The sequence below is a fragment of the Elephas maximus genome, chromosome 11 (genome assembly GCF_024166365.1).
Source record: "Elephas maximus indicus isolate mEleMax1 chromosome 11, mEleMax1 primary haplotype, whole genome shotgun sequence".
NCBI classification, from domain to species: Eukaryota; Metazoa; Chordata; class Mammalia; order Proboscidea; family Elephantidae; genus Elephas; species Elephas maximus.
In genome coordinates, this window is record NC_064829.1 from 76,958,019 (window position 1) to 76,976,462 (window position 18,444).

At 35.7% G+C, this 18,444-nt stretch overlaps 1 protein-coding gene across 9 annotated transcripts in view; it reads left to right on the top strand.

The window, feature by feature from the left end:
- Positions 1–18,444, top strand: part of CCDC102B (coiled-coil domain containing 102B) — a 453,215-nt gene that overhangs the window by 338,279 nt on the left and 96,492 nt on the right. For all 9 annotated transcript variants that reach the window (XM_049901993.1, XM_049901991.1, XM_049901994.1 and 6 more), the window contains one exon: positions 1,383–1,486. In XM_049901993.1, the coding sequence (XP_049757950.1) occupies positions 1,383–1,486 (104 nt within the window). The remainder of the gene's footprint in view (positions 1–1,382; positions 1,487–18,444) is intronic.

Sequence of the window (18,444 nt, forward strand, 5' to 3'; positions counted from 1 at the left end):
AATACACAATTTTTTAAATTTTTATAAATAAAACATGAAATGAACTTAAATTGCTAGTGTTTTAATCATTTCCTGCACTGATGAAGTGCTCCAAAATATGTTCCCGACCAAATAATTCTAACTCTGTTGACAATATGCATTCTTAATACAATGGAAAAACTGGAAATTAGGAAATTATAAGTTCTTGACCAAGTTTTAGTATAATAAATAACTTTTACTTACTTTAAGTATCATACTATATGTCTTAGTTATCTAGTGCTGCTGTAACAGAAATACTGCAAGGGGGTGGATTTAACAAAAAGAAATTTATTTCTTCACAGTAAAGTAGGCTAAAAGTCCAAATTCAGGGTGTCAACTCCAGGGTGAGGTTTTCCGTCTCTGTCAGCTTTCTTATCAGTTTTCCCCTGGACTAGGAGCTTCTCCGCACAGGGACCCCAGGTCCAAAGGACACGCTCTGCTCCTGGCACTGCTTTCTTGGTGGTATGAGGTCCCCAACTCTCTGCTTCTTCCGTTTCCTTTTATCTCTTATAAGATAAAAGGTGGTGCAGGCTACACCCCAGGGAAACTCCCTTTACATTGGATCAGGGATGTGACCTGGTAAGGGTATTACAATCCCACCCTAATCTTCTTTAACATAAAATTACAACCACAGAATACTGGGGATCATGATCTAACCAAGTTGATATACACATTTTTTGGGGGGGACGTAATTCAATCCATGACACTATATTACAACTATTAGTTGGACCAAAATATTTTTAAACATCTAACAATATCTGTCTGTGATCACAATATCAAGTGTTGATGAAGATGTGTTTAAACAGAATCCCTTCCAATTGCTTTGTTGTTGTTGCTGTCGTTAGCTGCCATTTCAAGATCTATCCTGAAGTACAGTGCTGTCAGTGATAGGGTAATATGCATACGCCTACAAGGAAGACCAGTTCATACAACTGTTATTCAAATTTATGCACCAATTGCTTATGTTAAAGATGAAGAAATTGAAGATTTTTATCAACTTCTGCACTTAACAACAAATACATATATTTATATATATATATAAAAACATAAATTTATACACATATATATAAAATAAACCAAAGTTATTGTACAATGACTTATATAGGTAGATGAGGCAAGAGAGGGAATTGGGGAGAAATACCTAGATAGGAAAAATTTTATCAAATATTCTATTTTCATAAAGATGTGTATTTTATTATGAAATTTGTGCATTTATTCTATTATTGAAAATAAATGACTATTTTCCATACATTCCTGTATATATATATATACAAGACAGAACCACTAATAAGAATGTGTCATGCAAATGATAGATTTCTTCATTTCAATCACTGTAACTCAAGCACTTTGTACTTTGCTTTCAGCTTGGTGATTCCCTGAAACAAATCCATAAGCTCCAGACATCTCTGGGTGAACAGAAAGAAATAAATGAAAACTTGGAGACTGAACTCAAACACTTACAAAGCCGGTAATTATTTCGTATACCATATTGAATTCAAGATTGAAATACTAGTTAAGAAAAACTTGAAATCCGTTTTTTTTTTCATGTTTTCTTAAATATCAGTGACATTTTCATTTTATGTAGAAATATTGATGAAAAAACTCACAGACACCTGATACTTGAATCGATGGGTCTCTTTGCTTTTATTGTTTGTTTGTTGGCTAATACATGTTGCATGTTATGGTGAAGACAATTTAAAAACCATAAAAAAATTTAAGTCTAAAATATGTAAAATTTTTAGAAAGCAAAATGAGCTTTCAGAATACATTTCTCATAAAAGCTAAAAGAGTTATAGTATCTCTAAGCAAAAATAAGTTGAAAATAATACAAATTGCTGGGTAGTCAGTGAGAGAACTATTGTATTTAGGTAAAAGTAACGGTTTGTTTAAGTAACTGATAGATTTGTTTGCATATGGTTTTTGTCTGTTTGACAGTGGGAACCTTGTTTATTTCATACCCTTCAAACCACATTGATTCCTTGGGCTATTTATGGGTTCTAAGCCTATTTTGGAGCCCTGGTGACGCAGCCTGTATTCATCATGCAGGTAGCTCAATGCAATGAAAGTAGCCTTTTTTGAATCATTACAAACATGAGTCTGAATCTTGATTATTTAGGTGGTTTCTAAAGTTTGGTTTATAGTTATCTCATGGTGAGAGGTGACTGAAGAAAAATAGGCATTCTCCTGTATGTGGAATTTATTTCTGATTATCTTAGCCATATAAAGGTATATAAGGGGTAATACGGTTCATACTGAATGTGTTCTTTTATTTGCTTTGGATGTACAATGTGTTTGAGACAAATTTGCATAAGTTAAAACAACCTGGATGTAACACTGATTTCCCATAACAGAGTTTGAAGATCTGGCCCAATGGGGAGAGAGTTCTGCTCTAGTGGACCGAACTGTGGACAGTATTGTCGTTGTTGGGTGCCATAGTCTAGTCTGACTCATAGCTACCCTGTAGGGCAGAGTGGAACTGTCCCACAGGGTTTTCTAGGCTGTAATTTTAATCTTTATGGGAGCAGATCGCCAGGTCCTTTTTCCTGTGGAGCAGCTGGTGGATTCGGATCACTGACCTTTCAGTTAGCAGCTGAGTGCTTAACCACTACACTACCAGGGCTTCTTAAGAAAGCACTAGAAGAGGATTAACCCTCATTCAGGGGGATTGCTTAGTGAACCTTTAGTTTGGAAAGGTACTGATTTAAGACAGGTATTAACCTCAATGTTTTCTCTCCTAAATGCTGGAAACTAAAATATTGTTTTATTTATATCTTGCTGTGTAGCAAACTATGCTAAAACTTAAAGGCTGAAAGCAACAATGATTTCTTGTTATTCAAGATTCTGTAGGTTGACTGTGCTTCAAATGGTGGTTCTTCTGATCTGTGTGATGCAGGGTGAGGCCATTCTTGGGGTTACATTCATCTAGGAGCTCCATGGAGGTGGAATTTCCAGGAAGGATTCCCTCATGTGTTTGTGATTGGCTGGACTATTGTGTCCTGTCTGAACGTTTCATCATTCAGCAGCACAGCCTGCACTTCTTATATGGCACCTGGTTCCCAAGAAGGGTAGGAGTGGATTTTGGATTCACCCTCAGGATTCCTGCTTGTTCTCTCAATCATCCTTCCTTCATAAGGAAGCCATATTTGCTGCCGGTTAGCTCTCTTCTCCCATGCACTGCCCAGAGAATGTTGGGGAAGCAGAGGCCTCTTTTCATTTTGAACTCTGTTTCTTTTGTCTCAAGCTAGTGGTTCTTTTCCAAGTGGAACTTTTATTTAAACCTTTGTGTATGAATATTATCAGGGCTTACCACATTCACGCCCCCCAAACCATATCTCCATTCTTTTTTGAGACAAACCTCTCTCTCCTTTGTGCTTCTGAAGTGCTATAGGACAATACCCTTAATAATTTTAGATTATTCGTGCAGCTATGTGGTTAAGTCTTTCCTAGTTCTTAACAAACGGTAGAAGACCACCTTGAATTTATCTTTACCTGGAGACAATTTACTTTGGGACTGCCTGAGTCTTCTATATTTACTCCAAAATCCACTTGAAAACAAAACAGTTCATTTTTTACCTTGTTTCTCCCTTACAATCCCTTCTCACACATAGCTGAAGAGGCCATTTGGCACCTAAATATTCTACCAGAAATCTTGTTAGCTAGATCCACAAGTTTATTTTTACACTTTGTGTAGTTCCCATGTTAACGCAGTGAGACTCTTGCTAATTTTTGCACTAGTTCGTAGCATGCCTCCCTTTCTCCAGCCTCAAATGACTTCTCTGTGTTTTATAGCCATCACTAGCAGTCTCTTCACTGCCCTCCCAGCACTCACATGGCCATAGTCCCTAAGCCAAGGCACAGATCTTAGGTTTTTGTACCAGCACCTCACTTCCAGGTACCACTTTCTGTTTCAGATACATGTAGCTACAAAAATAAAAAATTACCCACAAACATAGGAGCTTAAAACATTTATTTATTTTTATCACAATTCTGTGTATTTTCTGGGTTCAGCCAGGTAGTTCTTCTACTTCACATGCAGGTGGCTGGGGTCATTCTTTCAGCCACATTCAACTTCGAGATCAGGTGGGGTTGGAATATCCAAGATGACATCACTGACATATCCGGTACCTAAATGGGAGGACTGGAATGGCAGCTGCTGGTGGGGCTTTTCCCTTGCTCTGAGTAATAACTCATATTCAATAGTCGAGAGTAAGCTTCTTCACATGCGCACTGCTGGCTTCCCAGAGGGCTTCCTAGGAGTCACACAATGCCAATTCCCCCAGGTGTTACTGGTCTAGGCAGGTCACAGGGCCACCACAGTTTCAAGAGGATAAGAATTTACTTCATGGTTTTATGGAAGTCTCCATAAGCACATCCAGGGACATCCCAGGAGTGGCTGGCATCTGTTTTTGCAGACGACACACCACAAATGGCAGTTTTACATCAGCCAAGTGCTGGTCCAGAAGGGCCTCAATGATCATACCCATTGCCAACTATACCCATCCTGTGGAAAAACAACTGAAACCTTAAAGCAAAGCCATTATTAATGGAAAAAATAAGGCTGGTGGGATGGTATATTGTGGCCTCTTTTCCATATTTTAGGAACCCGTATTGAGTGTTTGAGTTGATAAAATAATGTGGGTTGATTAGAAAGGAGCTATTTGTTCCCACCCATATTCCTCCAGATAATTCAGGAGATAGACTTTGCTATTTATTAGCTCTGTGACCTTCAGCATATTACTTATATAAAAAAAATATGATACTCTCTAAAAGATTGAAGAAATTATGTGTGAAGCACCTGACATAGCACCTGGCACCTAATATATATTCAATCAGCATTAGTTTCTTCACCTCATTCTACTTTTTAAGAGATGGTTTCCTTCAGAGCAAATAAATTTAGAAAATACATTTTTGTACAAAAATGGAAATATGCTTTTTAAGAAATCTTGGAAATGCCTCACAGAAAGTTTGACAATCATAAATAATGCTTGTCCTTGCCTTCCACCACTTGAAACTTTAAACTCTTACTGTGTATGTTTTCTCATATTTTGTTGAAATATCTCAATAAAATTATTCACGTTACTACCGAATTCGTTTTATAATGATAATCCTGTCAGATAATCTTGGTACAGTGGTTAAGCATTCAGCTGCTAATCAAAAGGTTAGCAGTTTGAATCCACCAGTTGCTCCTTGGAAACCCCATGGGGCAGTTCTGTTCTGTCCTATAGGGTTGCTATGAGTTGGAATTGACTCGATGGCAATGGGTTTGGGTTTAGCTTTTTTTATGTCCTCAAATGAAGATTAAATTTTTTTATTCATTGGTATATGTAAACAACGAAGGAAATTTTGGAAGTTTCTACTCTCATTGAGGATGATTCTGCTGTTTAGAAGAGAAAAACTTTTAGAGATATGTGCAATATTTCTATGATCCACCAAATTCACCAAAGGAAACCATACAAGATGAAGAGGATTTTTCAAATTCTATCAGATAATATAATGACACCATTACATATCAGATTAAAAAATGTCAGGGACTAGTAAAATAAGCAACTGAATTTTCCTCTTTAAATATTCTTATTTGTCATCTTAAATGTTTAAAAGTGTAAATACTGTAAATATTAAATACAAGAAAATGGGCATCTAAATAGGTTTTCTTTAATTTAGGTGGAAACCCTGGTGGCGTAGTTGTTAAGTGCTATGGCTGCTAACCAAAGGGCCAGCAGTTCGAATCCGCCAGGTGCTTCTTAGAAACTCTGTGGGGCAGTTCTACTCTGTCCTATAGGGTCGCTATGAGTCGGAATCGAGTAGACGGCACTGGGTTTGGGTTTTTTTTTTGGTTTTAATTTAGGCAGAATAAAGACACATAGCCATATTAAATAAGAAACTCCTGATAATGTTTTTTTTTAATTCCTTTGCACTAATTAGTTGTTATATAAATCAGCTCCTAAATATATACATTTTAAAATAGAACTATAGTAATTTAAGCATAGCTTATATTGATCTACTCTGTCCAATAGGGTCATATTGATCAACCTAAGGAAAAATATGTTGCAACAAGGAAAATTTAATATTTTATTGTAAAGTGCCACAGAATTATGTAAAACGTGAAAAAATATATACAGAAAATAGTTTGCCTTTGTTTATTCTCACATTTTTCATAACGCCTCATTACCCAGATCTTGTGGAGGTTAATAAAAAAATATGTAACAGAAAGGAGCTGTTAGGCAGTTGATTTTATTAAGTCAGACTGTTGTAAAAATGGTATTGTTTCTATATCCCAAGGGGACCTGTTACATACACTTTAGAGACTAGTGTTGAGCTAACATATACACTGTATACATTTTCCTTCAAAATGCAAAGGCCTTATGGGTCCTGACCTGCCCTGGTTTCTTCCCAGGAATAAAAATGTAGTCAGTGATTGTTGTGGGAAATGAGATCACCTCCAAAGTGTTCTCGCCCATGCAACTTTCCTTACTGTAGCTGAACTTTAAGAGTGAGTCTTTCTAATTTTAATGCATTTTTACCTTGTTGAAATGATCTGTTTCTAAAGAGCACATACTTTAATTTTTCTTTCTATTACATTTGGTTGTAAAGATAATATTTTCTGGAATTGCCTTCAAATATATGGTTCCTATATCTTCAAATGAGCCCTGTGGCTCAGTGGCTTAAGGGATCACTGCTAACCAAAAGGTCAGCAGTTTGAATCCACCAGCCACTCCTTGGAAACCCTCTGGGGCAGTTCTACTCTGTGCTATCAGGTTGCTATGAGTTGGAATTGACTTGATGGCAATAGGTATGTCTTCAGATGGAGCCCTGGTGGCACAGTGGTTAAGCATTTAGCTGCTCTTACAGAGTCACTATGAGTCAGAATCGACTTGACGGCAACGAGTTTAGGGTTTTTTTTTTTTTTTATATCTTCAAATGAAGATTGAATTTTATATTCACTGGTATAGATAGCCAATGAAGGAAATTTTGGAAGTTTCTACTCTCATTGAGGATGATTCTTTTGTTCAGAAGAGAATCATTTTTAGAGATGTGTACAATATTTCTATGATCTACTAAATTGAATTCATACAAAATAAAGAGAATTTTTCAAATTCTACCAGACCAATATAATTTTTTTTTTTTTTCCGTAATAGTGGCTTCACATGTTTAAGTTGGAAAAAAAATTTCTGTATTGAAGGTAATAATGTTCTTATTTGGAACTCTAAGCATCTAATCACCAGAGAGGAACATATCCCATATTTGAATGTATTCTATTGGGACAAGATACCACTAAGTACAAGTTGAACCATAGTTATTGATGCAAGGCATGAATCTATGGCAAGAAATTATGCTGAAAGGAGATTTGTCCTAAGTAAGCTACTTAATTGCCACATTGATGACCTAGATAAAGAAACAGAGAAATTAGCAACCCTATAACTGAATTCCTTTGTTTTTGAAGAGAAGTGGAGCTAGAAAATGGTCCTAAAGAAAAAGATTACAAGCCATAAGGAAAAAAAAAAAAATTAAGTATACCTGACAACATAATACGTAGTGAAATGGAAAAGAACTGCTGAAGCTTAAGTATAATATTAACAAAAGATCTCATTTATTATTTTCCCTGTGTGACAGACACTATCCTACCTGCTTTATAAGGGATTGTCATCTCCATTTTATAGGTGAGAAAAAAAAAGGCCTCAAATGAGCTCGTGATTTGCTTAAGTGTCATATGTATGTTTATTGGGTTGCTAAAGAACTTCTCCTTTATCAGCTTGCCAGCATTGTAGCAGAGAGTGTTTTGGAAACCATCTGATGTACATGAGACACTTAAGTAAGAGGATCTTAAGAAGAATCACAACAATGAGGAAATGATTTGAGAATATTTCTCACAAAGAAAATTAGATGAAATTAAACTTCTGTTACTTTGAGTAATTGCCACAATTTGACTGTTATCATTAACCACATAACCATTTGTTCTGATGAAGATGGTGAGCAATTCTTTGTGGCAAGAGAAAACTAAGTAGAAACATATGAACTTAACATTTAAAAGGAAGATATTTCATTTTAACAGTAAGCTATAAAGTGGAATAAAGAGCTAGATAACACTGTATGTATCTATAAATTGGTGATTTCTTGAATGAACTAGTTACGATTTTCTTGGGTATATTATACATTCAGTGCCTAAAAGCAGGAAATTAGATCAGTTCCCTTTAGCCTTCTTTTAGTCCTGTCATCTGTTGATCGGGAACCAGACTTTTGTTCATAATTCTTCAATTAATTTCTCTAGGTATGAGGTAGATTTTGGTATAAATTCTCTCATTTTAATTGTGGTCTTTAGGAAGTGACTGCTTTTTTTAGAACTGTAGAGTAGAACTTAGTTCTTTGATATTTTAATGTTGAGTCTCATGGTGGTATGTAATGGCTAATATTTCTAGAGTTGGACTCATTATTTAGAAAAGGAAAAAAAATGTTTATTTGGAGCTACAAAATACACATACACACGCCACAATAGCCCACACTGAGCCTAGGTATTGTACAGATGTTCACAACAAAAGTTGAGATAATTTCTAATAATATAAGAACGGCAATACTTATTTCATATAGAGGGTAGGATTGAAAGCAATTTCAGGGTACCCCAATAACTCAGCGATTCATGTTATAAGCTGGCACTTTATTTCAGTTATTTCAACAAAAGTGCCAATACTTACTGCAAATATCTAGAAACTAGGAGAAAAAGTCAACAAATATCTTTCCTAATGCACAAGTTAATTTATCGTATCTTGCCCCCAAAGATTCATCAGCGCGTTCAAAAAGAGTAAAGCAACATTTAGCAAAAGGAATTTCAGAATTTAAAAACATAAATGGTTTATAATAACAATGTACATTTCCTGTTGCCTGACTTCGCTGAGGATAACATTGCTTTTAGTAAACATGGTTGTGCTTGGGTATCAATCACTGTGACGTGAAGGTTTGGTGATGCTGCCAAATGGTCCAGTCTCAAAGACTGGAAGATGTCCAGAGAGAAAACATAAATAACATTGGTTTAGATCAGATTACATTATTCTATGGCATTGCATCAATGTGAGAAACTTTTACAGTAGCCCATAGACAGCCACAGTTAAGCCTTTAGTGTTGGAAGAATACCTTATTCCACTTGCATGAAATTCCCTTTACATTTTTAAAGTTCAAACTTCATGAAAGCTACAAATAGTAGGAAAAATAGTGTGTAAGATGTGTTAATTTAGCTAATTTCTGTTTGGGGGTGGCGATGGTATTTGTGATATTTAAGATGACTATAAAATTGTATCTAAAACATTAAAAATAAATTTTATATGTTTTCCTGATTACAACATAATGGAATTCAGTTAAAATTTTGAACAGAATGCATGAGTCCATAGCCTTCTGCCTAAATTTATTTAAATAAGTAATTTATTAAACATAAATAAATCCATGAAATTATATGTACTACTTAGGTAAAAATTAAAAAGACATCAATCCATACCATACAAAATTAAACTACAAGTATATTAAAGATATAACATTTAAAAAACAAAAGTAAGGTTGAAATTATAAGAACATAGGAGTTTTTTTGTCATCTTTCAATGCAGAACGTTCTAAACAAACACAAATCTCAGCAGCAATAAACTATGCCATATGTGACTTCACAAAATTTTAAAATATATTTAATTTTAATCAAAGCCCAGTTTTAGAACTACTTTTATATTGTTAGCTGTTTCTTGTGCTATTTATCTTCATGTTTCTATATCATATGCTTTTCCTGATATTTATTATTTTAATCATTTTATACTATCTATTGAGAACTCAACACAGTAGATGAAGGTTTACCTCATATGCCACCATCGCCATCATTCTTATCCTATCTCTTGAGTTTTTTTCCTTGAGACTACTTTAATTACTATCATTAAGTTAATTCCAAATGAGTAATCACTTCTGATAAACTAATTGGGAGTGATTCCTATTTAGGCATACTGTAATTTCAGGATTTTCATGTACCAACATTCCTAAATTCCTTGCCTTTATCTTTTGTGGTCAATTGTCTGCTTATTGATCTTCTATTGAAATAGAGATCTCATCAGTTAAATTTAAAATTACAGTATGATCTGGCTTTTTTTTTTAGTTATGAAATGTCATTTCCCTACTCTGATTTCATCTTCATGGATTACCCTTTCTACTGATGAAAATATTTTTCTGGGTCATTGTTCTGGAGATGGTTTTCCATCCCCTCAGGACTAGTCATTTAATGGTGAGAGTCTCTCAGGTGTAATCTATCAGTTGGTGATGGAGTGCCCAACAGTTTCTACTCTAACAGTGAACTGTGGGGAGTTGCACTGTGGTGCCTGTGGTGTGTTGCAGTGGGAAAGCTCTTCTGTCTCAGTCTTCTAATACTCAAGTTGTGTCTCTCTCCCAACATGGAGAATTAGAGACAGGCAAACAACACTGTTCTTTTTAAATTTTACTTGACCCTCATGATTATAGAGGGCCTTGTAGGTATAGGAGTTCCTGGGTGGTGCAAATGGTCAAGGTACACAGCTGCTAACCCAAAGATGGGAGTTTCAAGTCTGCTCAGAGGCGCCTTGGGATACCTGGTGATCTATTTCCAAAATCAGCCATTGAAAACTCTAAGGATTACAGTTCTACTCTGACATACATGAGGTCACCATGAGTTGGAATCAACTAGAGGGCAAACGGTTTGTTTATAAGTATACAAGGAATGTTTCCAGTAAAGAATTCACAGGCATCTGAACTAGGCCCTCCTTCAGAAGAACTAAAATCCCCCAGAAGAGACAAGTCCACGTTTCTCCAGCTTTATGCATCCAGGCCAACCAAACTTGTGATCTCACACTGGTTTTACTCTCGACATTCTGGTCAAAAATATATCAGAAGCATACTCCACAGGCCGGCCACTTGTGTTCTCCATGTTGTATTATTACAGTGAAGGGAAAAGAGGGCCCAGAGAAGGGGAAGAGGGAGAGAAGGGCAAGGAGCAGCACTGCATCTGCGTGCAGGTTGCTGTCTTCCATGTACAGACTCACTCTTGCGCCTCCTTTAAACCTGTATAAAAGTCGATCTGAGAGCCTTTGTCTTTTAAAGAAGGGTTTAAAATATTAACGTGTAATGTCATAAATAAAAAATCAGTTTTCTTGTCTTTATTGCTTTTATTTCTTGATGTTATCTATGCCTTCTGTGTTTTCCTGTAGGAATTATGCTTTTTGATACTGCTTTGATGTTTTATTCTCTGCCCTTGATTTGGAAGTTATATATGTTGCTTTTATTCCTACTGAGTCACTTTATTGCTCCTGAGTTATTTTTAAAATCTTGAATCTTTACAGCTCTCAAATTAAGGTCGAGAATAAGACAACATTTTAAAAATATTCCCTTATGTGAGCAATTAAGGCACTATAAATCTTTACAGAAGCACACTGTCACGTCTTTCTCCCATGGAGTGGCTGGTAGGTTCAAACCACCAGCTTTTTGGTTAGCAGTCGAACACTTTAACTACTGCAGTTGTTTGAACAGAACAAGAGGATACTGCACGGTTTAAAATCAGGAAATGTGTGCATCAGGATTGTATCCTTTTACTATGCTTATTCAATCTATATGCTGAGCAAATAATCCGAGAAGATGGTCTATAAGAAGAAAGAGCATCAGGATTGGAGGAAGACTCATTAACAGCCTTTGATTTGCAGATGACAAAAGCTTGCTTATTGAAAGTGAATAGAGTTTGAAGCACTTACTGATGAAAATCAAAGACTACAGCCTTCAGAATGGATTACACCTCAACATAAAACAAAAATTCTCTCAAATGGACCAATAAGCAACATCGTGATAAACAGAAATATTGAAGTTGTCAAGGGTTTCATTTCACTTGGATCCACAATCAATGCCCATGGAAGCATCAGTGAAGAAACCAAATGATGCATTGCATTGGGCAAATCTGCTGCAAAAGACCTCTTTCAAGTGTTAAAAATGCAAACATGTCACCTTGAGGACTAAAGTCCACCTGACCCAAGCCATGATATTTTCAATCACTTCATATGCATGTAAAAACTGGACAGTGAATAATGAGGACTGAAGAAGAACTGATGCCTTTAAATTATCGTGTTGGTGAAGAATATTGAATATACCATGGACTGCCTTAAGAATGAACAAATCCGTCTTGGAAGAAGTACAGCCAGAATGCTCCTTAGAAGCAAAAATGGCGAGACTTCATCTCACATACTTTGGACATTATCTGGAGGAACCAATCCCTGGAGAAGGACATTCATGCTTGATAAAGTAGAGGGTCAGCAAAAAAGAGGAAGACCCTCAAGGAGATGAATTGACATGGTGGCTGCAACAATGGGCTGAAACATGGCAACAATTGTGAGAATGGCAAAAGACCGGGCAGCGTTTCATTCTGTTGTATATAGAGTCACTATGAGTCAGAACTGACTCTCTGTCACCTAAAAACAACCTTGAAATTATTCTTTTTTTTTCCCAAAGACCAAAAATATTTTTCCTTTAACTTTGAATATGAACAGACTATAACTACATGTTTATCAGTGCTTAATAAATTTAATGTAATCATGAAAAGCACATTCAATCTGTGTGCTCAAGCCTTTAAATTTCAGCTGAGGCAGACTTTAAATGCAATATTAGTTCTTATATATATTTTTTTATTTTTCCGCAGTTCTTTTCCACTACTAGATCATCAATTATTCCTTTGGAAATATGCACACACACACACAGAGACATTCACATTTCATTTGGTATATGAATTACATACTCTCTAAATATTTTAATCCCCTTTATTTTTCCTTTTACTCTAAATTCTGGCAAAGGTTCTCAAGTTTGCTAGATTTTCATTTCTACAACTACTCTGCATACAAAATAATTTTAAAATCTGTTTTATAGGTTTCCTTGTATCCTTCTATTAAACTAAATGGCTCTCCTTAAATTTTAGTCATTTACTGAACATACTTTCTGCTTATTATGTGATACCTCCATCATAGAGGCCATTTCACATTGTATCTTATAGGTGATGACTAGCAGAATCACACACACGCACAATTTCCAAACTTAATTTATCTCTGAATACTTACTTTGTTCTGATTCTTTATAATAATATTTCATTTTCCACTACATTTTTCTCTGATCAAATGATCTTTTTTTTTTTCAGTTAACTGCATTAATTTTTTTCTTGTATGAGTAGATATTTATTCATGCCAAATTAGCTGCATTGTTATAAATTCCATTTTTTTAATTGTGTAGTGTTTATAATATGTGATTCAAATGAAATAGAGAAAACATGCCTGGCTTAAACTTAGAAGTGACAGTTGCTTTGACAATGTGAACAGTGAGTCATAGGAATTGGGGCTAAGAGTAAAATTTGTTCTGGCTGGTAATTTTAAAGCAATGGGATCTACAGGAATTTGGTAGCACCTTGTTAGTCATATGTGAGATGCTCTGGTATACCTTCCTTTGAAAATTCATGTTAAACATTTGCATTGCAAACTCAAGGTGCCTTGATCCCAAATACCCACCAGTGCACTGGGATGAGAATCCTACCTGGTGGTACCAATCACTCTGTTGGTGTTATGTTTATTTATCCTGATCAAGCTGTACGCATGAGACAGGTACATGGTGTTGGCAATAGTGAAAGCCTTTTTAATTACTCATAGACTACAGACAGTGTACAACAAGAAAAGTTCCATCACGAGCAGTCCTCTCTGGCTCAAAAGCTGCCCAGGCAGGATGGAAAACTTCTACAGGTGCCCCTCTTTTTGCACTATGGTCGATGGACCCCAAGGATCTTCACCCACCTGGTTTCATACCTCCAAACGTTGTGAATTTCACTGCACAGAATGTAATGCAAGTTTTCCCACCCGATCACCCAAAGAGGGGGTTATTAGACATGGGGGCACCAGCCCAGAATTGTTAGCCCTGTTTAGCCTTGATACTTATTTTGGCAGACCTTTAGGCTTCAAAGGTAGAAGTGGAATGGTTTGCTCCAAAGCCCTTTTCACAGTAACACTGTAAAATGGTATGCTCTACTGGGTTGGCCATAGTCTTCCTGTCAAGATGTGGGGACCTGAAAGCCACCCCAAGTGTTATCTGGGTGTTGGGTTTTCTTCTCCCTAATTCTATCCAACATGCTTCCCTACCCATTCTGCTTTCTGTCCCAATTTTTTTTTTCTTTTGTCCTTTCAGAAAGAGTGTCCTCATTTTGGCTGGCAACTTTTATATTACCACATGAATTCTTTCCACTTCCCACCTTTGCCCTCTACCCTATTCTGCCAAAGCAGTTCCCTCCTCCTGCACTGACAGGAACTCTGGGCAGGGAAGACGAGGGATGGGAGCTAACTGGCGATACATGGTATAAACAATTAACTTCCGACTCTATACGTTAAAGATTTTCCATTTGGCTTTGATTTAGGTTTTTTTTTTTTTTTTATGGTATACTTTATATGGCAATTTCTGTATTACCTCAGAATACTCCAAGTTCAGTACTTTGAATAGATTAGAATCTTAAATGTGTAAGTATTATGCAAAGGTTTGAACTGCAGACCTTTCGGTGAGCAGCCCAGCACTTAGTCACTGAGCCACCAGGGTTCCTCATGCAAAGGTCACTATAGGTGAAATAGATGTTTCTTGGGACTCAATACTGTGCCTTGATAATATAGAGTTATTGATAATGAAACAGTATAAGAACTTATTAAAAATGAATACATAACAATTATACAAATGTAGAATATTGTCTTATTTCTAGGACTTTCCCTGTGGCTTCTACAATGGGTTAAATCAGCAGATTGATATCATTGTTGTTGTTAGCTGCTGTTGAATCAACCCCCAAATCGTGACGACCCCACGCACAGTGGTATCACCTTGGTGTGGTTCATAGGATTTTCTTTGGCTGCTATTTTGGGAATAGATCACTAGAACTTTCTTCCTAGTCAGTCTTAGTCTGAAAACCCAGTACCCAGTGCCATCGAGTCGATTCCAACTCATAGCGACCCTATAGGAGAAGTACCACAGAAACCTGTTCAGCATTATGGCAACATGCAAGCCTTCACTGACAGGCAGGTGGAGGCTGCACCTGAGGTGAATTGCCCAATTGTACACCGTCTCCCGCGTGGGAGGTGAAAATTCTACCACCGAACCATACTGCCCCCAGAGATTTATATGACTGAAGGTTTGAATCTCTCCTTCCTCTCCCCCAGACACACGCATACACGTTTTCCTCCCTGAACTCCATACTCTTCTCTCAGTATAGTTGAATTGCCGATTTGGTCATTTCAGGATGCAGTGTTCTCATTAATATGGCTCTGTATGTAATTCAGGCTTGAGCCAAATACTCAACTATGATTATTTTCCTTTTCTGCACATCTTGATCTTCTGGTTTGTCTTTCCCATTTGCTTGAGTTTCTGTGTTCTTATCACTATTTCTACCAAAATTCTCCATCACTTATGGACATCTCCACATGGTTCCTTCCATCATTGAGGTATCCTATCAACTTTATCTCCTGAAAAAGTCATCCCAGACTCTTTTTCCATACTTGCCCCTGTCTGGACTAGACACTTTCTGTGCCTGCAGCACAGATGACACGCTACTCAGTACATTTGGTGTCCTTCTTTGGCTTCTCTTTGCTATTCTCTTATGTAGAATGTTTCCTTTAACACATGACTTCCTGTTTCAGAATTTTGTTTCTTATTTTGGTAAGACTTTTCCTTCAATTGTGTAGCCTAAGAAAGAGTGTTGGAATAAAATTGTTCTTATCTTACATGTCTCAAAATATATCTATTGTACTCTCTAACTGTATTAATAGTTTGGCTAGGTTTATAATTTTAGTAGGAGCCCTGGTAGCCCAACAGCTAAGCGATTGGCTGCTTACTGAAAGGTTGATGATTTGAACCCACCCAGTGGCTCTGCAGGAGAAAGGCCTGGCAATCTCCTCTTGTAAGGATTTTAGTGTAGGAAACCATGTGGGGCTTCTCTACTCTGTCCTAGAAGGTAGCTATGAGTTGAAGATTGACTTTACAACACCTAACAACAACAACATAATTTTAGTATGGATTGTTTTTTCATAATATTGAAACTTTTTTTTTCAGCATCTTCTGATTGCAAATGTTGTTGTTGAAAAGCCAAAGGTCAAGCATCTAGTCCTTATTTCATTTGTTAAACTTTTATTTTTATTATCTCTTTAATTCAGTTTTCTTTTAGTTTCATTTGTTCTTTTTCTAACCTATTGAGTTGGAAGCTTAGATCATTGATATTAAACATTTTCCTTTTCTAATATACCCCTCTCTCACATAGGACTTCACCATTAATCTCACAGTACCATCTTCCTTTAATTCATTTCACATCCCCAAATATGGTTTTCTACTTGTATATGGGTATATGTAAATCCTGTTGGCATAGTGGCTAAGTGCTATGGCTGCTGACCAAAAAAGGTTAGCAGTTCAAATCCACCAGGCGCTCCTTGGAAACTCTATGGGGGCAGTTCTGTTCTGCCCTGTAGGGTTGCTATATGTCAGTCTCTGCTCGCAGCAACCAGTTATATAGGTATATATCCTTGTTTAATACCTGTATATATTTTTTTTACCAGGTATAAGGTTCTTTTTTTTTTTAATAAGGTTCATGAGGGCACAGATTATATCTTGTTTGTTAGCATTATTTAATGTTGTATGCCCACAGCATCTATGCAGTATGTGAGTATGTGGTATATAATTGTTGTTAAACAAATATTTATTGAATGAATGTAGGGGTATACTACAGAACATATAATTTCAGACACAAAAAATAAAAATAAAAAAATCAGTGCTTTGGGGTTACTCTACTGGAGAAGCAAAAGTTTCAAAGAATCTTTGGGAATTAGAATTGGTAAAAACCATAAAGATTATTGATCCAATCATCATTTCTATGTAATAATCACTCTATTAATATTACCTGCACTTAAATCAGTCCAGTGTTAGAGAACTCACTAATTCACAAGGGAGTATATTTTATTTTCAGAAAATTCCTATTGTTTAAAAATTATATTTCTCATTATATTTAATGTGATTTAAGCATTATATTTATTTTTTAATTTATAAGCTTATACAAAGGTCTCTCACTTCTCCAATAGAGTTCTTCTGAAAACAATAAATATATTTCATTTCCTTTGATTTTTGTTTCTGAAAGCTAAACCACGCAAAGGAACAATTAAAAATAAAAATTATTTTTGTGTTTCATTGAACCTTAAAGAATGCCATTTCATTTTGGGATGAATTATAATAATTAGAATTATTTAAGTTGTATATTGGATCTATTTATTTTCCTGGTACACAGTTAATGACCTGTATTTCCATGTACTGCAAATATAACGTTTTTAGTTTCAGCCCAAATAACGATAATATAAAGTATACTTTGAAGAACTAACTTTTTAAAAAGGATGGAATTTTCTGTTTTACCCAACATTAAGAATGCTATGTCAAAGAGTTTTTGAAAATTTATATACTGTTCATATTTACTCATTTTGTTAGTATAAATGAAATACAGGTTTGTGTGTGTGTGTGTGTGCATTTAAGTAAATAAATAGCATATTTGAGTGAGAAGGCTCATATTTAATGTAAAAAATTCACTTAATTGCCTTACCTCAGTGTGCGTGAAACACATCTGTATTAACTACCTCAAAGAATTGTATTAATGATCAAATTGAGAAAATATATTTTAAAGTATTTTGTAAATGTTTAATGAAACATTATTTTCACAATGCCCATTGTAATTATAAAATCCAAAGAACTTGTGTACTTTTTTTAAACATAAATGAAATGAAACACCGCTCACAAACATAGCTGATTACTCCTAAATGCATGAAGTAACTGGCAAAATTGAATGATTTTGTTATTGCAGTTCTTTGATCCCTGTTTCTGAATCATTTTAATCACAGCTGCTCCATATTTTTTCCAAACCATAGAAGTTTGCTTACAGAGTGACCCACTTTCTTTTACCTATTCTTTGGGACTATATTAGACACCTCTAAACATAGCAGTAAGAAATAAGATCTATTTTTAAGAAGTCATTAAGAAACATGGGCACATTCAGCGGTATAATTTGAAATTGCCAATTTCCAGAAACAGCAGAGAACTGCACAGCAGCAGTGGGGCTACAGCCAGAGGCCTCCTCGTTTCTGGGTCAAAAGTGGGCCATCAGGACTCTGAGTGTGACAAGGATGCAAAGCAGCCCTTGTAAAGCAGAGTGGAGGAAGGGAGAAAAAATAAAGAAAACCACAGAATTTTCAGAATTTCTCATCAAACTCCAAAGTAAGTTATCAAAATTGATCAAAAAAAGAGGAAGCAAACTCAAACAAATTACTTCAAAACTTAAGAAGAACAGAATATAAAATTATAGCTGACATTTATAAAACATAAGACTATAAATTTTTTCAGTCAATTAAAACAGTAAAT